The 24,190-nt window shown below is 53.8% G+C and overlaps 1 protein-coding gene across 1 annotated transcript; it reads right to left on the bottom strand.

The window, feature by feature from the left end:
• Positions 1–12,703: 12,703 nt before the first annotated feature.
• Positions 12,704–19,330, bottom strand: LOC136635052 (ras-related protein Rab-11A-like). Its single transcript, XM_066610139.1, has 5 exons — positions 19,291–19,330; positions 14,237–14,432; positions 13,906–14,099; positions 13,390–13,470; positions 12,704–12,846 (listed from the first exon to the last, which is right to left on the bottom strand). The coding sequence occupies exons 1-5, from the start codon at positions 19,328–19,330 to the stop codon at positions 12,704–12,706; spliced, it is 654 nt and encodes a 217-aa protein (XP_066466236.1).
• Positions 19,331–24,190: the final 4,860 nt, after the last annotated feature.

The following is a 24,190-nucleotide window of genomic DNA, read 5'->3' as shown; positions in this document are numbered from 1 at the left end:
ACGATCACCTGGGCTCTTGGTTGCCTGGGGGCTCCCAAACCCCAAGTGGGGCCAGTCCCTGAATCTGCACTGAGCTTGTCAGACGCCTCCCCTCCCCCCACGGAGGCCAGAGCCCAGCACTGCTTCCCAAAGGGCCCAGGGTCCACCCCTACTGCCATCTCCCACTAGAAGGACTGCAGGGGGCTGCAGTGAGCCCGGCAGGTGTTGGATGTCACCAGCACTTTGCAGAGCCAGACTTTTCCCATAGGCCTTACTGTCCCCAAGAGCTCCACTACTATGTGGCACGGGGTGGGGTGGGGGAATCGTGTCTTTAAACCTCCCGTCGGCCACAGGTTGGACCGCTCAACTGGTGGGGATCCCCGTCCCCTGGTTCCACTGTGTTTCGTACCAAATAGGAGATGGGGCAAAATCAGGTTCTCTTTTCATCTCTTCTGGGCAGCCGTGCCCCAGAGAACACAGACTGGGCAGAGGGCGTTTGGGGAGGCAAAGCTGTGTTCCTGCAGTGACTTGGCCCTGGGGTCACACCCAGAAGACCACCGCAGAAAGATGGTATAGTATCTCTCCCAGTTGACGGTGCTGGTGTGCTCTTCAGAGCAGTGGCGTAGCTAAGGACGGCAGGGGGGTACATTGTTCTGGGAACCAAGCCTTCCGGGGGTGCCAGCCTACACCCCCGAGAGGGGATCTCAAGATGCAAGGAGGGGGTACTGTGGCGGTGAGGATGCCTCGTTGCTGCCACAAAACTTTCTCCTGCGCCAGCCTTGCAAGCACTCACAGTGGTTGTGAGCCCCTCAGCAACTGACTGCTTTCTAGCTTTTTTTCAGTGAAAAAGCCATTGGCTGCTCTAAGTGCACCACAGACCTGGATGTGGTTAGTGGTGATGTCATCACGTCACCGCAATTACTTTCAGGTTAGGCACTTCCGGAGGAGGTGAGGTCCGATGTCACGGCCCTGGGTGTCAGATGCCCTCGCTACGCCACTGCTTCAGAGTGTGGTCAAAATAGGGCAGACCTACCACTTAAGTGCCCCTCCTTGCGAGCGAGGTCTAGCATGTCTGCACAGGCCTCCAGCCGTACTTCTGCACAACCAAACCTCACCATTGCCCAGCACGGCCAAACACGGTCCCAGCCAAGCGTTGGCCAGTGGCCTCTGCCATTTGTACCCAATAACGCCTGCCTCTGAGGGAGGGGGTGATTGGGGTTGCGAGGTTGGGCTACTTTGCACTTCCACACAGGAACCTCTCATGCGTTGCCTTCTTGCCATGTTGTGTTTGCAAAACGCAGGGTAATAGTGAGGGGTGGCCTCTGCTAACCAGGTTACTTCCACGGGGAAAAGTGCTGGTGAAAGGTACGAGTCAGCAGTGTGCTGGGACTGGAGATGTAGAACTCAAACCCAGAGCTTCAGGTCCTCGTGCCTGTGAGTGGAGTCATGCAAAGGGAGGTGACATCTGGGGGGGGATGCCAAGGAGTTGGCAAGAGGTCGCTCTAGTGGAAAAACAGGGGACAGGCAGGTTGCTTGGAGTCTTCAGACTGAGCGAGACAGTGGAGAGAGGAGAGCCCACGGGCAGAGCTGAAATGCCTTGAACTTGCCCAGTTGAAAAACTTCCCCGTTAAAAGCCAAAATGGTTCTTGCACTTAATGCTCAAATTTGTAAATTCAAAGTGCAGACTGCGGCACTGGATATTTCACGCATCCGGAAGAGTCCTTTGTGTCCCTGTCCAAACCGAAATGTCCAAGATGATGCTTGGAACTCCTTCTGCAGAGAGCGAAACCCAGAGACCCTCCTTTGCAAGGCCAAGAATTGGGGTGCAGATTTAGACCCAGTGTCCAACCTTCCAATTTGGCTTTCTCGTGTCGGGCACAAACGGTGATTCTCCGTCACCAGCTTGCCAGCCAAAAAGGGGACCCCGTTTTGCCGACTGCTCAACCGCTGTTCCAAACTTACACGTCTGGGACATCGCAGCGAGGCCTGGGTCAAGCTGGTTCCTGCTCAAGAAAACTGGATTTATACATTTTGTCAGTTGATAATACGTGGATAAAGTTGCATAAATTGGCATATTGGAAAAGTGATTGTAAGAAAAAAAACTTGGCTAAGTGTCATGGCACCATCTTAGACGTGGCTCCATTGTGTCTCTTCTAAGAGGTTTGTGCTCCCTGCAAGGGATGCAAATCTTGTTCTCTTGTTGGCAACCTTCAGTCTCGAAAGACTCTGGTATCGCGCTCTGAAAGGTGGTTCTGGAACAGCGTCTAGCGTGGCTGAAAAGGCCGATTCGGGAGTGACAATCCCTTCCACACCGGGAGCAAGTGCAGTCTGTCCCTGGTCTGTCTCCCTGGCTATGGGCCTTCCTTCTTTGCCTCTTTGCCTCAGTCTGTTGGCCAAGTGTCTCTTCAAACTGGGAAAGGCAAAAGGGATACAAATATGTGTCTTAAAAGGGGGGAAAAAGATATATTAAATCAACTGAGTGAATCAAAACATTTTTAATGGACCAAACCTCACTGATTGATTTGATTTGTCTATTGAATTGACTGCAGCCTTGATTCCTTGACATGGCAGTTTGGAGAGCTGGTAGGACTTGCTGACAGGGATGTGAAATCTCCCTCTTCAGCTCTGGATTCTTTTGGCATTTCAGTGGGGAAGCTCAGCTCTGTGGCTGACCTGGCAGCCTGCTCTGTTCGGCTCTCCCGGAATGGGTCTCTTCGCTCCCCTCTTCACTGGCCAGGACAGGGGGACTGTCACGGAACCTCGAAAGCCATCGCCGTGCTTGTGTCGAGGACTGGGGAGATACGTAAGGGGGGGCATGGTTTTCTAATTAGCATACTGTGATAACAGCCTCATCGATATAAATTATATAGAGAATAGTATTATAATGCATTTAAAACTAAGAAATGAATTCGGATTTATATTTAAATGAGGAGACACGATCAACGTGACTGTCCTACCCAGACTGTAGCTGCAGAAGTATTTTTAGCTGGTAGGATGTCGGTCTCTTTTTTTTTTCTCTTTTCTCTCCCTCTCTCACTTTTTGAACCTCCAGCAATGCAAAGGCTGCGACTGTTAACCCCTCTCAGATCTGAGCAACAGCGGTCGTTTTTGAGCTGTCCTGCCTTCCGCCTCTTTCCTTTTCTGCTGCAGTTGCATCGAGCTGCGTTTCCAACTTTGGTTGTTTGGGTTTTCCTTCGACGGAGAGTGGGGAAAAGATGAAAAAAAAAATTAGAACATTTCTTTATAATTTAATATTCTATTTTAATAAATGCATTTATTACATGTAAATGTAGTAAGGAACTGGGCTTAATAAAAATACTTTTTATTAGGTAATTTATTATGAGGAAAAAAAGGATATTTTATTTTATGATAAAGTGGTCCTTAAAAAGATTAGAATGTTTAGACTATATGTAGGTTAAAAATACATTTGTATCCAGAGTATTGCTTAAAAAGTGTTTTTAATATATGTTTCTGGTTTGTTTGTTTATTCCTTCCTCTTGTGTGTGCGTGTGTATGTATCAGTAGTTATGGTAAGAATAGCCCTTCCCAGAAACAGAAAAGGTTGTCAGACTGTTGTATTTTTTAAATGACGAATATCACTAAGGAAAAATCACCAAAACGTCAGTTTTGGCAAATCAGATGTTTGGTCTTGGTTTAAAATTCTCCTGACGGGACCGACACTGCAGTGCAAATTGTCCGAAGTGATTTGGCCAGGCGCACCTGCTCAGACTTTCGCTGGCTGGAACGGAGTAGTGGTGGCAGGGGGGAAGCGGTGGAAATCTTGGGGGATTTGCTTAGAAGGGATCTCCTGGTCTGAGGGATGGAAGGTCAGGGCAGAGGACTGGGGTTGGGGGCAGTTCTGGGGGCAGTTCCGGTGAGTGTCTTTCGTGGCCAACGGAGCACTTCATCTTTTGGCTGCTCATGGCCCTACCTGCCTGCTGCAGCTGTTGCATCTTTTCTAAGGTCAGTGAGCCAGGGGGTGATCCTCCTTTGGCCCCTGAAAGCCCCCTCCCCCCGTTTCTTAGAGGTGGAGATGCAGGACCAGCAAAATCCTGTATGCTGGGACAAGGTCTGCTAACACCAAATATAGGCGGCAAATGAAAAGACTTGCAGAGTAGGAAATAAATCTAAAAGAAAATTTTCTAGCATATTCCCAGCCATTTGGTAGACAAGAGTCGACGAGAAGAGTAGGTGCTACCTGTGCAATCAGAACTGAGGACCCCAGAGATGGCAGAATGTAAACTGACCTCTATACGCAAAGCTGGGTTTTGGCAGCTTCCCTGCTAATCTGGAGGGTTCCCCCAGCCCAAAACTGCATTCCTGAGCTGAAATTCAAACCATTCAAGTGCAGAAGCTGCATTCAGGTTTTTGAATAGAGGGGGAAATTATGGAATCCAAGATGAAGTGTTTTGCTTTGTTTTTATAAGAATAAGTTGGCGTTTTTATGTAGCTCTCATCAGATCCCTTAGGAGGAGATAGAAAGACCGGCCTTTGCACTTCTTCTTTCTGCCCTGGGCTAGAAAAGGTCTCGGTTTAGTGAGGAACTGGAGAGAAGAGGGTGCTTCTGTTTCTGTTTTAAAAAATAAGACAGGTGACCAATTGCCTTTTCAACAGACTGGAAGAACTAATTACATCCTGCCCCTAAACGAGGTGGCGGAGCCACCTCTCAAGTGAAAGTGCAGCTGCTCTTAGGCTTGGTGACAGTGGAATGTTTGACCAGGGTCCTTTCCTGGGTGGCCCCTGTCCTTTTTTGGGGGGGGAGGGGATATGCAGCAGCCACAAGAACAAAAGAATATCCTCCCCCCCCCCAATTTAGAAGGAATGGCCTTACTGATGGACCCTTTCGGTCTGCTAAGGCAGGGCATCCCTGGAAAGGCTGGTGCCGCTAATATTTTAGGTCCCCTGACACTGAGGGGCTCAAAAATTGGGCTTAGAAATGACAGGGTTGCGTCCTAAGGAAGCTAGGCAGCAGTCCTATACACACCTGTGTGAGAGCAAGCCCTGTTGAAGTCTGAGAGACTTCTGAGTAGACCTGTCCAGGCAGGAAATGACTGGCTTGCAGGATTGGGTGCAGCGATTATAGTCCCCGAAAAATATCCTATGCAAATGCACCATTCTGAGCACTGCGGATTTCATATTATAATGATGATAAATGGTATGTCTATGGACCCAAACACCTTTACCTTGTAAGTAAATTTAAGGGCACCCGCAGGCGTGGGGAGCAAAGTTGGGAGAAAAGGGAGCACCTGTTGGGCAGGGCGTTCGACGAAGCAGTCTGATTGGGGGCCCAGGCTTACCCACCCAGCAAATCTCGGCCATGGAGGGCATAGGTTCAACTGGGAGCCCTGGTCTACCTGGCAAATAGAGAAGGGCTCTAAGTTCAGGCGGGAGCCCAGGTCTATCTGCTTGGTTGATCTGGGCTCTGGAGTTAAGCTAGCACTCGTGGTCCCCCCTCCCAAACTCAGACTCTGGATCTGCCCCATGTCTAGGATTGTGCTGTCAAATATGACGCAGGCCCAGTTCTATTGGGGCAGTTCTGGAGGCTTCCTCAAGGTACTGGAATGTTTGTCCCCTGACCTTGGGGCTGCATTAAAAGGGTGCTGGAAAGTTGAATGGGGGGGGTCCCCATTCCTGACACTGACAGCGCCCTTAACCAAGACAGCCTGTTGACTTTGGAGATGTGCGGGTGGAGACTTCTTGAGGTGCCCCAGCGAAGGCGTCAGTGGCCAGTCCGTGACGTGCACAGGCCCCCCTCCCTCCGTCCCAAGCCTTCCTGCTGGCACCACTTGCGGTGCAATCGTATCGCATGCCTCCCAGGAGAGCTGCCAGTGTACCTGAGCCCTCCCATGTTCCTTGACTTTCTTACTTTAAAGGCAGCGATAACATCGATGAAAGAATGTCGGTACGGCAGCTAAACATAAATCAGGGTGAAGATTCACACTCTGAGCCCAGTCAGAACCTTTCCCCCTTCTCGCCAAGTACTAACAATTCAGACGGGAAATCAGTACTAGAAGCTGGACCCACATCAGTCAATGGGATCGCTCCAGATCCGCCCTTGGAATACTGGTGCCCCTGGAAGTACGTTCATTCTTATCGAACCATTTGGGGCATTGGGGCGTGTGCTGGAGTTACTGGAATGGGAATACAGTAGATGAGTCTGTGGATGTTTGGCTCTGTCGGTAGTTCTTCCAGGGCAGCGCACAGGGCTGGCCCGTCCACGAGGCCAACTGAGGCAGTCGCCTGAGTGATGTCTTGGCTGGCAGTGCTTGCTTCTGTCCGGCCCCTTGTCTCTTCTGTGCCCATCCTCTGTTCCTTGGATTCAAGAGAGAAGAAGGAACAGGGAGAGTGGTGACTCCTCTTACCTCTCCAGCACACACTCTTCTGTTCTGGCCCCCTCTTTTTGAATCCAGGGCGTGGGGAGAGCTGCTGCAGAATTTGGTGCTGGGGGACCCTTTATAAACAATCCAAGTAGGGGGAGGGGGGAGTGGAGAAACACCCCAAACATCACAGCACTGAATTTGCAAAATCTGATAGGATCTTTGTTTTGTCTCCTGCTGCAGTGGAACTGTACTTACAAATAATAACTGGAACAGCAATTTATTTCACTGCATTGGTGCTACAATGACCTTTTCTGTGTGGTCATATAAAGGTCTCTTTTCCCGTCAAATGGTGGGATTCCTTCCATTCTGAAGCCATGTCCACCGTCCACTGGTCCAAGACCTGCCAGTTCTCCATTACGAGGAGAACCGTTGCGATGCAATTATGTGCAGCTTCAGTCAATTTGACTGCTACTCCCAGGGTTAACCTAGAGAGGAGACATTGCCCGTTCCCGGGCCTTAGGGAGCCATGGGGACTGTGGTTCTCTTGGAGGAGCTGGGGATCTCTAGAGCAAGAATTCTCAGCACCCTCACAGGCTACAGTTCCCCAGATTCCCTGGAAGGAGTTTGCGACGTCCCTGCAGGCTGGACCACGTGCCTTGAGGAATCTCCACTCACACGCAGAGCCTCCCAGACGGAGCCTGGGAGCCCCTGGGAGCCTGGGGCTTTGCAGTGGATTCCTGGACTCATCCATCCCAGCCTCATCAATTCATCTAGTTGTTCCTCGTACCCTGTAGGCTACGTGGGGGGGACGGGGACGACGACACGTGCTTTCCTTTATAACTACGGTGCTGAAATCTTTGTTCTAATTTGAAATAGATGTATGGATTATTCTTGCATTTGCCAGTCACATATACAATTCTCCGGTGGCTCATAGTGTACTTTTAATACTGCAGACATTTCTGGTCCATATCACACTTAAATCCCCCCCCCCCATTTCTTCCTGCCATAATTGATCCTCGGGAGCTGATCTTGCTCTCCAGCAAGCATCTGGGTGGTGGAGTAATTTTGGTTGGTTTGTTTTAAATTCTCTCTCTCTCTCTCTCCTTCTCTCTGTCAAAGCCCAAGAGAACGAGAGAGACACAGGAGAGCGAAGCCTAGAAATGTTCACCCATAACATATAAAGAAGAAAAAGAATAAGGCTGCAATCCTGCCCCCACTTTCCTGGGAGTAAGCCCCACTGAACACCGTGGGACCTGCTTCTGGGGAGAGAGGTGCAGGTCTGCACACTCTGAGATGACTAGTTAGACTCAGCGCTGAGTTTGGAGGCTATAGTAAAAGAGAAGATTTTTAAAAAGTTAAAAATGAAAAGAGAGAGAGAATAATGATGTTGCACAACTTGTAGGAAAACAAAAAAAGGGAAAGGGTTATTGTATTAAATGTGCTAAATTACATTAAGAACTTAATTTTATTAAAGTATTATTACTTAAGAAACAAGGAGTCTTGTCTTGATTGGTTCTTGGGGGGCGGGATGGGTGGCCCTGCGTTCGTCCTTGGTTTGGTGCGGGGCATAGAGAGGTGGCGCTCTTCCAAACCCTGTCCAGTCCGGGAGGGTGCTTGGCGGCCTGGCCGTCTACCCTCCTCCTGCTCACACTCCCTGTTTCTTTCGTGGCAACGTGCAGTGAACATCAGAGCTGCTGAAACACCCAGACATACCCGGGGCCAACCCCACAGCACTAGAGGCAGCCCAAGACCACTTGGGCATCGCGCAGCCTGCCAAATGCTGCCCCCCTCTTCACCGGGTGGCCTGCCAGCGGCCAACACTGCAGCTTCTCCCACTGCTGGGCTTGAGAAGGAAGGGGGGAGGAGAGGAGAGTGGTGGGCTAGAGTGTCTGAGACTCCCCTGCACTGCCTCTTCTGCCCCACTCTTCTCTCCCTGTTCCAAGCCTGTGAGCAGGAGGAGCAGAAGTGAGTGGGAGGGCAGAGATGGGGACCCACAACCACCTGACACCACTGGGTCGTGGGATGAAGGCCTGCAAAGGCAGAGCTTGCCTTGCACACAGGAGGTCCCGGGTTCAGGCCCCGGCAGTATCTCAGCAGTTGAGAGAGCAGGAAAAAAAAATCCCTCAACCCTGGAGAACTGGTGCCGGCCAGCGTTTGCAGTACGGAGCTTCCCGAGGGGATAAGATAGCGCTCTATGGAGTGGTGGCCCTGATCTGCTGCAGGGTCTCTGACTCCCTAGTTGCCCCTTTAGGAATGTCACGTCTCCCTCTCTCTCTGACTGATCTCCCCTTGGAAACAGAGTTGGGTGATGATCATGACACGGCCCAGAAGGGCTGACCAGCCCTGACTCAGAGCAGGGGCACAGATTCCAGGAAGACTCTCCGAAGTCCTGCTGCTGAAAGCAGAGGTCAAAGCCACCTGCTGGGCCGGGGAGGGCTTGTCCAGAATCACAGCCTGCTAATAAAACCAGGAGGCCAATAAAACAGCCAGCCCAGGCGCTTAAGTGTTGCAAAAGGAGGCAAGCTGATCGCTTTTATTGAGCCAGCGGTAACTGGCAGCCGACACAGGGCTTCGTTTACGGGAAATGCATCGCTGGGACTCCTGCCCTCGGTTCCAGGTCTAGCAGAGGCTGCTCGGGGGCCAGGGCAAGTCACACTCTGCTCATGCACCGGGGCACTCTGGACACAAGTGGTGGCAAACGGAAAACCAGCTACTGCACAACTTAGAAAATCAAACCTGAAGGGCGAGGAGCTGGTGTGGCAGGAATTGCACCCTGAAACCGGGAAATGGGGTTTCCCAGCAGTGTCTGCAGGGCTGCCCCTGCAGGAGGCCAACTGAGGCAGCTGTTCGGGGGGGGGGGACCCACCTTGCCGCTGCTGATTGTCCTCTTCCTCCCACAACCTATTCTGGAAAAGGACGAGGGGCAGAGCAGGCGGAGATGCCCTAGCCCCCCATCTCCCACTCCGTCCCTCTCTTCCAAGTCAGAAATGGGCAGGAGCTGGCACCCCCAGCCAGTTTGAGGCAGCTGCTCCACTGGGGTCATTTGCAGGCCGGGCCCAGTGCTGAGCGCTCAAAATCACTCCCTGCTCGCGATCTTCTCGCACCCCCTTGTGAACACAATTGTTCTATTGTGCAGGATGGCAACTCGTGTCAGGGGATTGAGCAAGCTCACGGCAGAGGTGAGACCTGAACGCAGAGCTCTCCCCTCCAGAGCTCAGGCCCCAGCAGCATTCAGAGCTGCGTCACCAGGACTGGACTGAAGGTTTCCTTCTGGCCTTTAAAACAGGAACCCCAATTTTTCAGACCCACTGGGTGTGGGGTGGAGCAGGACAGGCTCCAACAGGTTGCTTCTCCCTCTTTTTTGGGCTCTGAGAAAACCTACCAAAGGGCTCCCTCTAGTGGCCACAGACCTCTTCTCAGGCAGGCTTATGATGTATAAAAATGCACCCTTGTATAAAAATACATACCCTTGGATGTATAAAAACACACAGCACCACTTTGGGGGAAGATTAAAATGTTTAAAAACATCTCTAGCTATGCGATGTGTGGACCTTCTGGCTGTCCATGATAGTCAGTCAGAACTTCCAGCTGCAGGGGCAGTCTCTCTGAACCTTGGTGGTAGGAGGTGGCAGGCAGGAAAGTGTTGGGAGAGTTAGAACAGACAAGAGAAAATATTTCTTTACTCAGCGTGTGGTTGGTCTGTGGAACTCCTTGCCACAGGATGTGGTGATGGCATCTGGCCTGGACGCCTTTAAAAGGGGATTGGACATGTTTCTGGAGGAAAAATCCATTACAGGGTACAAGCCATGATGCGTATGCGCAACCTCCTGATTTTAGAAATGGGCTATGTCAGAATGCCAGATGCAAGGGAGGGCACCAGGGTGCAGGTCTCTTGTAATCTGGTGTGCTCCCTGGGGCATTTGGTGGGCCGCTGTGAGATACAGGAAGCTGAACTAGATGGGCCCATGGCCTGATCCAGTGGGGCTGTTCTTACGTTCTTAAACTACAATTCCCAGGAGGCCTTGCAGGTTTCGTGTTATTTGGTGTGCTCCCTGGGGCATTTGGTGGGCCGCTGTGAGATACAGGAAGCTGGACTAGATGGGCCTATGACCTGATCCAGTGGGGCTGTTCTTATGTTCTTAACTACAATTCCCAGGAAGCCTTGCAGGTCCCTTGTTATCTGGTGTGCTCCCTGGGGCATTTGGTGGGCCGCTGTGAGATACAGGAAGCTGGACTAGATGGGCCTATGGCCTGATCCAGTGGGGCTGTTCTTATGTTTCCCTTTGCGCTCCTTCCTGCATCTGGCTCACCACTGGGTGCTGAACCTGAAAGGTCCCCCCCACCTGTTCTCAGTCATTCACCCACTCCACCTGAGAGGGCAACGCAGCCATTGCTGAAACCAACAGTAAAAGGGTTTGAGACGAAGTCCACTTGGGGAGAGGCCGTAAAAATACTAAGTTGTTCTGCTTGTTGCCCCACAGTGGATGGTCAGGAATCTTCCGGATGCAGCCTGTAGAACAACCTGCCACCAGGACTCAAGTCAGTTGCCATCTCCCACTTTCCCACTCTCCTGGCAATATCCAGGCCCTCACTTGTTCCCAGCAGCCTAATTTTGCCTGTTGGTTCCGAACGGGCTGCTTGCTGTGTTTGTTATATTAACCAAGTGCTGGTGCTGTGGGAATTTGGGGCAGGGACTGTTTGTATTCTGTTGTTCACGGCCTTGAGTCCCTCCCCAGCAGGAAGGGAAAGATGGGATAGGAATATTTTGATCCCATTTTTACACTTGCACTGAGACTGCCAAAAGACCCAGCCAGGCTGCCGGAGGGTTCTTAACAGAGAGTTTATTTCAAACACACAAGTGACACCACAAACACACACCACAAACTCCACAGCAGTGAGGGAAGGCGGCGCCACGCCAGAACACCCCTCTTTTGCACAAAAGTTGGAGCAAAAGCACAACCAGGCCCTTGGAAACGGAGACCACAAACCAACCACCCAGAATTCTCACCAGTTGGCCGTTCTAGAAGTCAACAAAACCACGATTGTGCGGGGGGGGGGGCAGGGAAGAGACACACAACCCCTGCTGGCTTCCTTCAGGCTGCTCCACAAGGGTGTTATTTAACCAAAGAAAAAACCTCTTCAAACCCTGCGCACCAGAGGATTGCTGGGTGCTGCTCCAGGCTGTTCATTTCTAGGGAGGCATTTCTTATGACCACTTCTGTGCCTTCAAGATCCACTTGGAGAGCCTCAATGAAGAGAGGAAGGGGTGGGGAAAAGTTAAGCAAGGCCCCCCCTTTGCCAGAAGCCGTGAGCAAGTGGAAGTCTGCACCTCCGGGAGGTGTCAACCCAGGTAAGACTCAGGGCGTCGCTGCACAGTTGGCTGCCGCCCCATCTGAGTCAGCTGCTCCGATGCAGGACCCGACAGGCAAGCCTTTCTCTGCCAGCAAACGCACCCCAGAACGTCCAGAGCCTTGAACCTGACTAGCAGGCGGTTTGCGCCCAGGTTGAGCGATCGGCCTCAGTGGGTCATCTGCTCGCCCTGCTGACTCCAGCAGAGCGAAGACTGGGAACTGGGGGTTCCCGGGCCAGTTCTGAGACACACGCACCCCCAGCCAGATTCCAGCAGGCACAGTGCCAGTCCTTACCAGAGGGCGCGCCAGCCACTGCATCTCCTCAGGAGTGTGGGGGCACCTGCATCAGTCACCACCCTGGAAGCAGCACCTCAGGGGGCTTCCTGGCTGGGCGGGCCCACAGCTACTTCTGCACTGCAAGCAGAGCAGGTTTGAGAGCCACAACTTCTCTCAGGGGGATGCTGGGAGGTGGCGCTCCAGGAGGAAGCAAACACACGGCTGACCAGGTCCCTGGGAGATGAGCCAGGACCCCACTGCCATCCAGCAGCTCAGCTGATCTCCTTCAAGTGGGGTGGGGGGTAAGAGACCTCTGCAGCTCCCTGTGCACAGCACAACTGACCATTTAGAGAAGACTACAAGTCCCACCAGGTATCAGGAGAACAGGGGCAGCGGGAAGTTCAAGGGGGTCACAGATGGCCATCGCCTTACTGGCCCCCCTTCCTGAACAGGAAGTCAGGGAAGGGCCAACGGCCAGCGCTTGTTGGCCAGGCGGCAGCACAGGGGCTGCCAGAGGTTCCCTGTCACCTCGGAAGGCACATCAGGTGTATCCTAAAGTCAAGTGTTTAAGCACAGAGAAGAGGCACAAATAGGGTGTTTTCTGAAAGCTCTACAAAGACGCAGGCAAGTGGTTCTACTGCCAGGGAAGCCAGAGGGTGGAAGGGCAGCCTGAGTTTATCTGGAGTGTCCGTTACCCCCGAGGAGTCCTGCAAACCGGGCGACGCAGGCACGGGTCTGGCCTTCCCTAGCAGCTCTTCCCATCGCAGTCGCCGAGAGTTATATGTTCTGGCAGCAGGGAGCCTGCTTCCCTTCCTGGTGGGTGGGAAGGACTTTGATGGGCTCGATGGTGCTGGTGGCGCTGAACTCCGCTTCCGGCTGCCCCCCAGCGATCTGCCTCTGGGACACAATCCGGTAGATTTCTGCACAGCAGCAGAAGACAAAAACAGAAGAGGTGAGGTCAAGCACCGCTGGGGACAGAAGGGGGCGGTGAGATTAAGGTGGCAGCCAGCACGCCCTTCATCGTGCAAGGGCATCAGGAAAGCCCCACTGCATCCGGGCCTGTCTAGTCCACCTTCCTGCATCTCTCAGGGGTCCACCAGAGTGCACACAAGACTGCAAGATCGCTGTATCCCTAACCCTAACCCTAACTCCCTCGCTCCTGGTTTTCAGAGGTAGGCGACCTCCAAGACCAGGATGTTGCATATACCCATCGTGGGCCAGGCTTGCCTTCTGCGATGGACTTTCTGTCCAAGGCATCTAGGCTAGGTGCCATCACCACATCCTGTGGCAAGGAGTTCCACAGATTAAACAAAAGTTGGGTCAAGAACTATTTCCTGCCTAGTCTGGAATCATCACAAGAATCCTGGCAGGCTTCAGAGGTTCCCCCCAAAGCGGCCTGTCATCTATCATTCTTGCACCGCAGCGCCACCTCCGACATTGCGGTGCGCTGGGACAGGACTCACCCGTCAGGCTGTTCTGAAAGGCCGTCTCCACGTTGGTGGAATCCAGAGCGGAGGTTTCTATGAAGGACAAGCCGTTCTTTTCTGCGGCAGGTTTGGAGAGAGGGAGAAAGGCAGGATCAGGATTCGCGTGTCCACACCAAATAAGTTTCTGTCATGTCCAGCCTGCTCCTACAGCAGACCTCTGTGAGGAAGCTTTGGAAACCAGAAGCAACGGGTTTCAAGACACTCTGAAGGCCCCCCCCCCGCAGGTCTTTTCTCCCCAGTGCGAAGATGCTTCGTGCGAGAAGGGAGAAGGCACTCTGCACGTGCCTTCTTTGCAAAACCTGACCCTGGCAAAAAGTTTCTCTGTTTTTCACATTCTGCAATCCTGCCCCTCCTCCAAGGAGTTCCGGGGGCCGTACAGAGTTCCTTCCCTCCCTGCGTCCCCACAACAAGCCTGCGAGGCTGAGAGGGAACTGTCCCTGGCCGAGGGGGCCGCACTTGGGTGGCCTCAGGGGCCAGCAGAGGCAGCCGTACCCGCAAAGCTCTTGGCCTCGTCGGTGGGCACCGCCCGCAGGTGCCGCAGGTCGCTCTTGTTGCCCACCAGCATGATGACGATGTTGGCGTCCGCGTGGTCCTGCAGCTCCTTCAGCCAGCGCTCCGCGTTCTCGTAGGTGAGGTACTTGGCGATGTCATACACCAGCAGCGCCCCGACGGCCCCTCTGTAGTACCTGCAGTGGGGGAGAGAGAAAGGGTCAGACTTTAGCACCAGCCCCCCTCCTCCCACTGAGGCACAAGCGCTGAAAAGAGCGGCCAGCCACAAGCCCCCCCTCGCCCGCAGAGCGCCCAAGGGCAGCGGGGGACTCACGCGGAGGTGATGGCCCGGTAGCGCTCCTGCCCGGCCGTGTCCCAGATCTGCGCCTTCACCGTCTTGTTGTCCACCTGGATGCTGCGGGTGGCAAACTCCACCCCGATGGTGCTCTTGCTCTCCAGGTTGAACTCGTTCCGGGTGAAGCGGGAGAGGAGGTTGCTCTTCCCGACACCCGAGTCCCCAATGAGGACAACTGCGAAAGGGGGAAACGACACATACGCGTGAGTTCTGAGAGCGCAGTCCGGACTCCACTGCCGGGAACGGCAATGCAGTGTTGACTACTGTCAGCCGCACATTCTGGTCATGTTCTTCAACATGCAGGTGAGGACCCCAATGGGGTTAGGGTTAACCCATAGCAACCTCTTGCCCCACAACTTCCAAGGCCAGTCCTGCTCAGGATACTACTTCACAGGGTTGTTGTGAAGACACAAGAGAGAGGGAGAAACTGTGGGAGGTGGTGGGTAGGGCAGCGACAGGGGTGGAAGGTGGACCAATTGGGTCCCTGGAGGGGGGCAGGATTGGCAGTGGGTCCGCAGTCTCTTTCTTTATTTTTCAGGGTCACGGCATGAAAAAAGCTGTTATAGACTAAACTCAAAGCGACAGGTCCCTGCCCCAAGGAACCTGCAAGCCAAACAGTGGCAGCATTTGTGTATCTCGCACGCGCAGCTTCAAGTGCCTTTGCAAGAGCTGGTTGCCATCCAGGCGCTGCGTGTAGGTTCAGGACTGGGATTTGCTGGGTGGAGCTCAAGGCTCCGACTGACTCAGCAGCTGCCCTCGCAGTCCAAGGGGCACCGCGGCGGGAGCAAGAGAATGCCCGCCTGAGGGGAGGGGGCAGCAGGCACAGTCGTGTGTACTTTGGCATCACTGCCCTAGAGAACAAGGACTGGGAGGGGGTGGGCAAGACTGGAAAGGCTCCAGGGACGAGGCGTGGCATGAAAGAGGGAGGCAGCGTCTTGGGGGGGAAGGTCCAAGGGGCAGCCAATGCCAACTCTGCCCAGAGAGGCTGCCTCACGCCAGGGCAGGGTGGCAAGCACGTTTTGCCAGGTTTCCTAAAGGATTTTCATAGTCCCCAGCGACGCATGCTGCGTTGAGCATTGGGGGTGATGCTGGGGCAGCGGCCTACAAGCATCTGAAATAAATGGGGGGGCTGGCTCTGTGGGGGCAAAGGAAACACCACAGGGTCTCGGAACACTGGAAAGGCTGCTTGGTTGTAGCAGAAGCTCACGCGGCCGTAAGGTTTGGCTGCCGCATCTCTGGAAGAGTCGCCGACCAACGGCTGCTTCCTGTTGACCCAGCTACCACATCAACTTAGCCACAGCCTCTTCCTGATAGCAAGCAGATCGGGATGAGGCTGCCTGAAGGATGCAGCACATCCCTGGAACCTCCCACGCTCTACAGCTTCCAATTACAGGCTTTGGAGAGGACACCTCCAGGGCTGGCCTGGATCAAAATCCTCAGAGTTGGCAGCCTCGCTCGTGTGCAGGCCCAGCTCTCCTCGTGTCTGAGCTGGATCACTTCTGGCCAACGTTGCCGGCGTAAAATAACTGAATGCAGCTCTAAGCAAAAAATAAAAAATATAAAAAATCCCCGCATTCTGAAAGCAAGCTGGTCAGGAAGGAAGTATGGGTAGAAACTCTCACGCCAGCACCTAGTTTTCTACGCACAGGGAATTCGTACAGCAGCATTCTGTCATGTAAGCACCCCGTTGCCCCCCCAACCCATCTGCAGTGGTCAAGACCAGATACAAACAGGAAGGGCCTCCCAAAAGAGCCTGGCCCCCTCCTCTGAAAGGAAGGAGATTTCGATTAGACATCAGGAAAAAATTCCTGACTGTCAGGGTGCTTCGGCAGTGGAACAGATTGCCGAGAGAGATTGCCTCACTAGAGATATTCAAGCAGAGACTTGACAAGCACCTGTTGGAGATGCTCTAAGAGGATTTCCTGCCTAAGGCAGAAGGTTGGACTATATGACCTATTAGGTTCCTTCCAACTCTATGATTCTACGAAGCAAAGTCCACCAGCATTTGAGGGCTTCCTCAAACTGTACAAACAGCCTCCCTGACATCTTTATCGCGTTCTGACAGCTGGGCCCCTGGGCAGAGATCTGACCTCTCCCATTGTGCCAAGCGCGCACACACTAATTTATTAGCTACTTAAGTTATTAGACTCTCTTCCCAAGAAACCAAGACAATTTACACAAACACACACATACAATTAAATGCAAACATTAAAAGCAACAAGTTCTAGATTTGGGGCAGCCCTTGCCTAATAAGACCCTTTGAGACTTCTTTCCTAAAAGGAACCACAAGTACAGGGCTGGTAGAGCTCTTTGGGAAGTCCGTAATGGGGGGGGCAGCCTCCAAAAGGTTGTCTCCTGTGCCCACCCACTCTGTCTGAAGCCATTGCCAGAGATACTTCGCTCCCATCCTAGCATGATGCAAGATCACTGAGTCAAGACAGCCCTATCAGGTGTGGGGGAGTGAACTGAGACATAAAATTATGCATGGAGTGGATGGATAGAAGGGTGTTCTTTTTCCTCTCACACAACACCAGAATCCGGGGACAACCACTTGAATTGATTGGCAGGAGAATTAGAATGGATGAAAGAGTTGTTTTTTTTCTTTACCCAGCCTGTGAAACACCTTGCCACAGGATGTGGTGATGACACCTGGCCTAGATGCCTTTCCAAGGGCATTAGATAGATTGATGGAGGAAAGCTCCATCACAGGTGTGCGCAACTTCCTGGTTCTAGAAGTGTGCTGCCTCTGCATGCCAGGTGAAAGGGAGGGCACCAGGATGCAGGTCTCTTGTGGTCCTGTGTGCTCCCGGAGGCACCTGGTGGGCCACTGTGAGATGCTCAGTGGGCCTTTGGCCTGATCCAGTGGGGCTCTTCTTACACTCTTAAAGGCGAGCTCAATCCATTGGAGATCAGTTTAAGCTCCAGCTCCAGCTGGGCCCCTGGTGGGAGGAAAAGCCTCCCTCCTGCAAAGGATGCTACGCAGCTTCCTGGCTGCTGGCTCTTTGCACACCTGAGCTGCAGTTTGCCTCGTCCAGGCAACCCGCCACTAAACCGGAAAGGCTGCATTTCTTCTCCCTCCCCCCTCCCTGCACAGACAGCGTGAGCCAGAAGGAAAGCGCAGCACCCAACGGCTCCCTTTCACTTGAAAAGCCTCTCCTGTCGTTTCCAGGTGGCCGACCTCTGTCCTTGCGTATCACTGTGCGAACCTGGGTGTGGGGCGCAGGTGTGCCGGTGGGGGCACCCCCTTCCTGAAGGTGTGCGGCTGCTACGGAACAAGGAGGTGAGTCACAGCAAGCTCAGCCCGATGACTTCATTCCACAGGCTGATGTGACTCATTCCCCGGCAGGAGGGAGGCCAAGGGCAGACCATCCCCTTCGCTTGGACCAACCCTGTTAAAAACCCAGGGGCTGTGTAGCCGGGGCCTCTGCCCCCACAGCAACCCAAGCCTGATGGGGCTGGACCCACCAGAGCAGTAAGATGCATCCCCCCAAACTCATGTGCTCAAACACTCCGCGGGAGGACCACGGCCAATCCATCCAGACCCTCGACAGACAGGCCGCTGCTCGCAGAGACACCCTTCCACACTTCCCCCTCCTTCCCAGATAAGCGAGACCTCCCCCTTCCCCGGCTCTCAAGACAGCAAGTCAAATGCCACACAAGCCCCACAACAACACTCTCCTTCCCTGCATGCAGAAGGGGAAAACAGAGAGCAGACAAGGAAGTGTGGAGGAAGAGGGGCCACTCTAGCCCGCCAGTCTCCTGCTCCTCTGCAATGGAAGGACACCCCTTTCCCCAGAAGGCAGCACAAACCAGTTTTGATATTCAGCCACCTGGAAAAGTCTGACAGAAGGGGCCGTTTTTGATCCTTATCAGGTGCAATCAGGCGTTGTGGGGAAAATAAACAAGGGACTTGGGGTTTTTGTTTAAACCAGGCTTCAGTGCAACAAGCGCTTTACAGTAGAGCGTTTAAACAACCCAGGCAACAGCCCTGCAGGGTAGGCTGCTGCAATTCTTCCAGTACTGCAGGTGCACTAGGAAGGGCAAGAACGAGGACAGGGACACCAGGAATTCTAGGCTCTGCACCTACAGTATTTTAAAGCTCTTTTGTCAGGTGGCCGCCATGATACAAGCCAGGCCGCAATTAGGAACGTGGTTTTGAAAATAATTAGGTTTAAACAGCCCCCTCCCGGCAGGGCTGCGGTTCACTTGACTTCTGACTTCAGGTCAGTCTCCTCTGCCAGGCGCTGGTTTGTTCAGCAACGGAGATCTCAGGGTTTTATTTGCATGCCCACCTCGTGATCCAGCACCAGGCTTTCTAGGGTTGCTAGCCAAACAGGAATGGCCTGCAGTCTCCCAGGAGGAGCCCCTGTCTCCGGAGGACTCCTGAAAGTCACCCTGAAGACTTCAGCAGGGCCTCTGGCCTGACATCAAGTGGGGGGGGGGGAGAAAGAAATAGCCCCTGGCAGGCTGGGCAAGCCCACAGGCTCCAGCCCCCTGGCGTCCTTTCCTAAGTCACCATCTCAGCTTCTCTTAACAGCTGCAGGCAAGTGAAAGTGAAGCCCACTCCCCAGTTCAGCTGCCTTCCTGGGGCTGAGATTTCGGGGGGGGGGGGAACATGTTTCAAGCAGAGGCCTTTCCTGACACATCTTGGGGCGATCTCCCCCGTTGGGCTGTTGTCAGCCCAGCATCTGTGGGAAGCGCACCCGGGAGGCTTCCGGGCCGAGCTGTTCCCCAGCAGGGAGGTAGACTGCTCCTGAACAGGGAGGTTCCCCAGGCCAGGTCCGTGCCCTGACCGCGTTGCCGCTTCCAGCTTCAGTGGGGGAGAGTTTTCCGGGCAGGGTGCTGTCCTGAGCTGAGCGGTGCCAGGCGGGGCAGCCCCGCTGCCAGGCAAGCCAGGGCCGGGTCAGGGGAGGCCCCGCCTGGGGGTCCGGGAGCTCTTGTGGGCGCCCCAGCAGAGGTCCCGCCTCGCAGTCCCGGCCCGCCCGGAGAAGAGGTCGGCGGGGAGGGGAGGGGGGCCCGGGGGTCGCACTCACTCTTGAAGAGGTAGTCGTACTCGTCGTCCTTGCCCCGCATGCTGCCGGCTGCCCAGCCCAGCCCCGCACCTGCTGCCTCTCGCCGCGCCGGGAGGAGGACGCAGCGCACACCTGGGCTCGGCTGGGGAGCGGGCCCCCATTGGCCGCCCGCCCGCTCCCTCCCTCCCTCCGCTCCGCAGCCATTGGCCCAGCTGCGCCCGCAGTGGCTGCGCGCAGCTCACCTGGCCAGGTAAGTGGGCGGCGCCTCCCACCCCCCTCCCCCCTGCAAGGCAAAGCCCAGCCGAGGGGGGCGCTGTTCACCCCCTCCCCGGGAAGGGGCTCCACTGTTGAGGACCGGAGCACCCTGCACGTGGGAAGCGGGCAGAGCCCGGATCCGGTCCCGCGCGGGGGGGGGGGCGCTCTAGGAACAGCTGTTAAGAACATAAGAACAGCCCCGCTGGATCAGGCCATAGGCCCATCTAGTCCAGCTTCCTGTATCTCACAGCGGCCCACCAAATGCCCAGGGAGCACACCAGATAACAAGAGACCTGCAAGGCCTCCTGGGAATTGTAGTTTAAGAACATAAGAACAGCCCCACTGGATCAGGCCATAGGCCCACCTAGTCCAGCTTCCTGTACCTCACAGCGGCCCACCAAATGCCCAGGGAGCACACAAGACAACAAGAGACCTGCAAGGCTTCCTGGGAATTGTAGTTAAGAACATAAGAACAGCCCCACTGGAGCAGGCCATAGGCGCATCTAGTCCAGCTTCCTGTATCTCACAGCAGCCCACCAAATGCCCCAGGGAGCACACCAGATAACAAGAGACCTGCAAGGCTTCCTGGGAATTGTAGTTAAGAACATAAGAACAGCCCCACTGGAGCAGGCCAGAGGCCCATCTAGTCCAGCTTCCTGTATCTCACAGCGGCCCACCAAATGTCCCAGGGAGCACACCAGACAACAAGAGACCTGCAAGGCTTCCTGGGAATTGTAGTTAAGAACATAAGAACAGCCCCACTGGATCAGGCCATAGGCCCAGCTAGTCCAGCTTCCTGTATCTCACAGCGGCCCACCAAATGCCCAGGGAGCACACAAGACAACAAGAGACCTGCAAGGCTTCCTGGGAATTGTAGTTAAGAACATAAGAACAGCCCCACTGGAGCAGGCCATAGGCGCATCTAGTCCAGCTTCCTGTATCTCACAGCAGCCCACCAAATGCCCCAGGGAGCACACCAGATAACAAGAGACCTGCAAGGCTTCCTGGGAATTGTAGTTAAGAACATAAGAACAGCCCCACTGGAGCAGGCCAGAGGCCCATCTAGTCCAGCTTCCTGTATCTCACAGCGGCCCACCAAATGTCCCAGGGAGCACACCAGACAACAAGAGACCTGCAAGGCTTCCTGGGAATTGTAGTTAAGAACATAAGAACAGCCCCACTGGAGCAGGCCATAGGCCCACCTAGTCCAGCTTCCTGTACCTCACAGCGGCCCACCAAATGCCCAGGGAGCACACAAGACAACAAGAGACCTGCAAGGCTTCCTGGGAATTGTAGTTAAGAACATAAGAACAGCCCCACTGGAGCAGGCCATAGGCGCATCTAGTCCAGCTTCCTGTATCTCACAGCAGCCCACCAAATGCCCCAGGGAGCACACCAGATAACAAGAGACCTGCAAGGCTTCCTGGGAATTGTAGTTAAGAACATAAGAACAGCCCCACTGGAGCAGGCCAGAGGCCCATCTAGTCCAGCTTCCTGTATCTCACAGCGGCCCACCAAATGTCCCAGGGAGCACACCAGACAACAAGAGACCTGCAAGGCTTCCTGGGAATTGTAGTTAAGAACATAAGAACAGCCCCACTGGAGCAGGCCATAGGCCCACCTAGTCCAGCTTCCTGTATCTCACAGCGGCCCACCAAATGTCCCAGGGAGCACACCAGACAACAAGAGACCTGCAAGGCTTCCTGGGAATTGTAGTTAAGAACATAAGAACAGCCCCACTGGATCAGGCCATAGGCCCAGCTAGTCCAGCTTCCTGTATCTCACAGCGGCCCACCAAATGCCCAGGGAGCACACAAGACAACAAGAGACCTGCAAGGCCTCCTGGGAATTGTAGTTTAAGAACATAAGAACAGCCCCACTGGATCAGGCCATAGGCCCACCTAGTCCAGCTTCCTGTATCTCACAGCGGCCCACCAAATGTCCCAGGGAGCACACCAGACAACAAGAGACCTGCAAGGCTTCCTGGGAATTGTAGTTAAGAACATAAGAACAGTCCCACTGGATCAGGCCATAGGCCCAGCTAGTCCAGCTTCCTGTATCTCACAGCGGCCCACCAAATGCCCCAGGGAGCACACCAGACAACAAGAGACCTGCAAGGCCTCCTGGGAATTGTAGTTAAGAACATCAGAACAGCCCCACTGGATCAGGCCACAGGCCCACCTAGTCCAGCTTCCTGTATCTCACAGCGGCCCACCAAATGCCCCAGGGAGCACACCAGACAACAAGAGACCTGCAAGGCTTCCTGGGAATTGTAGTTAAGAACATAAGAACAGCCCCACTGGATCAGGCCACAGGCCCACCTAGTCCAGCTTCCTGTATCTAACAGCGGCCCACCAAATGTCCCAGGGAGCACACCAGACAACAAGAGACCTGCAAGGCTTCCTGGGAATTGTAGTTAAGAACATCAGAACAGCCCCACTGGATCAGGCCACAGGCCCACCTAGTCCAGCTTCCTGTATCTCACAGCGGCCCACCAAATGTCCCAGGGAGCACACCAGACAACAAGAGACCTGCAAGGCTTCCTGGGAATTGTAGTTAAGAACATCAGAACAGCCCCACTGGATCAGGCCACAGGCCCATCTAGTCCAGCTTCCTGTATCTCACAGCGGCCCACCAAATGTCCCAGGGAGCACACCAGACAACAAGAGACCTGCAAGGCTTCCTGGGAATTGTAGTTAAGAACATCAGAACAGCCCCACTGGATCAGGCCACAGGCCCATCTAGTCCAGCTTCCTGTATCTCACAGCGGCCCACCAAATGTCCCAGGGAGCACACCAGATAACAAGAGACCTCATCCTGGTGCCCTTCCTTGCATCTGGCATTCTGACATAACCCATTTCTAAAATCAGGAGGTTGCGCATACACATCAGGGCTTGTACCCCGTAATGGATTTTTCCTCCAGAAACTTGTCCAATCTCCTTTTAAAGGCGTCCAGGCCAGACACCATCACCACATCCTGTGGCAAGGAGTTCCACAGACCAACCACACGCCGAGTAAAGAAATATTTTCTTTTGTGTGTCCTACCTCTCCCATCACTCAATTTGAGTGGCTGTCCCCTGGTTCTGGTGTTATGTGAGAGTGTAAAGAGCATCTCTCTGTCCACTCTGTCCATCCCCTGCATAATTTTGTATGTCTCAATCATGTCCCCCCTCAAGCGTCTCTTTTCTAGGCTGAGGAGGCCAAAACGCTGTAGCCTTTCCTCATAAGGAAGGTGCCCAAGCCCCGTAATCATCTTAGTTGCTCTCCTTTGCACCTTTTCCATTTCCACTATGTCTTTTTTGAGATGCGACCAGAAATGGACACAATACTCCAGGTGTGGCCTTACCATCGATTTGTATAGCGGCATTATAATACTAGCCATTTTGTTCTCAATACCCTTCCTAATGATCCCAAGCATAGAATTGGCCTTCTTCACTGCCGCCGCACATTGGGTCGACACTTTCATCGACCTGTCCACCACCACCCCAAGATCTCTCTCCTGATCTGTCACAGACAGCTCAGAACCCATCAGCCTATATCTAAAGTTTTGATTTTTTGCCCCAATGTGCATGACTTTACACTTACTGACATTGAAGCGCATCTGCCATTTTGCTGCCCATTCTGCCAGTCTGGAGAGATCCTTCTGGAGCTCCTCACAATCACTTCTGGTCTTTACCACTCGGAAAAGTTTGGTGTCGTCTGCAAACTTAGCCACTTCACTGCTCAACCCTGTCTCCAGGTCATTTATGAAGAGGTTGAAAAGCACCGGTCCCAGGACAGATCCTTGGGGCACACCGCTTTTCACCTCTCTCCATTGTGAAAATTGCCCATTGACACCCACTCTCTGCTTCCTAGTCTTCAGCCAGTTCTCAGTCCGTGAGAGGACCTGCCCTATAATTCCCTGATTGTGGAGTTTTTTCAGTAGCCTTTGGTGAGGGACCGTGTCAAACGCCTTCTGAAAGTCCAGATATATAATGTCCACGAGTTCTCCCGCATCCACATGCCTGTTGACCTTTTCAAAGAATTCTATAAGGTTCGTGAGGCAAGACTTACCCTTACAGAAGCCATGCTGACTCTCCCTCAGCAAGGCCAGTTCATCTATGTGTTTTGAGATCTTATCTTTGATGAGGCATTCCACCATCTTACCCGGTATGGATGTTAGGCTGACCGGCCTATAGTTTCCCGGGTCCCCCCTCTTTCCCTTTTTAAAGATAGGCGTGACATTTGCCATCCTCCAATCTTCTGGCACCGTGGCCGGTTCGAGGGACAAGTTGCATATTTTAGTCAAGAGATCAGCAACTTCATTCTTCAATTCCTTAATAACTCTTGGGTGGATGCAGACTGGAGCCGCCTCACATGCCCCCCCATCCCTCTCCAGGCTCCTCCCGGGACCGCAGGCTGTCCTCCACGCCTCACTGAGGACTAGGAGGGAGCAGCTCCTCTGGGGGAGACCAAAAAGCCCTCTGGAGGAGCCCCCAGAAAGGCAGTTCGTCCCTCGTGCCTGTGCCCACCTTCTCAAACGTAGACTGCCCCTGAACGTGGAAGTCTGAGCAGGTCAGCCCTCAAGGGATGCCTGGAATCTGGGGGGGGGGGGAGAGCTCCTGTCCCAGCACTGTTAGTTTTTGTTAACAACACAAAAACACACACAACAGCAGCACACCCGGTG

The sequence above is a fragment of the Tiliqua scincoides genome, chromosome 15 (genome assembly GCF_035046505.1).
Source record: "Tiliqua scincoides isolate rTilSci1 chromosome 15, rTilSci1.hap2, whole genome shotgun sequence".
NCBI classification, from domain to species: domain Eukaryota; kingdom Metazoa; phylum Chordata; class Lepidosauria; order Squamata; family Scincidae; genus Tiliqua; species Tiliqua scincoides.
Note: the sequence above shows the minus strand (reverse complement) of the source record. Positions and strands in the feature narration are given on the sequence as shown.

Coding starts and splice junctions, on each gene's coding strand:
- LOC136635052 (XM_066610139.1), bottom strand. CDS start 19,330: ATGCGGGGCAAGGACGACGAGTACGACTACCTCTTCAAGA. Junction 14,100..14,236: donor TACCGGGCCATCACCTCCGC/GTGAGTCCCCCG, acceptor CCCCCACTGCAG/GTACTACAGAGGGGCCGTCG. Junction 13,471..13,905: donor CGAGGCCAAGAGCTTTGCGG/GTACGGCTGCCT, acceptor AACCTGCCGCAG/AAAAGAACGGCTTGTCCTTC.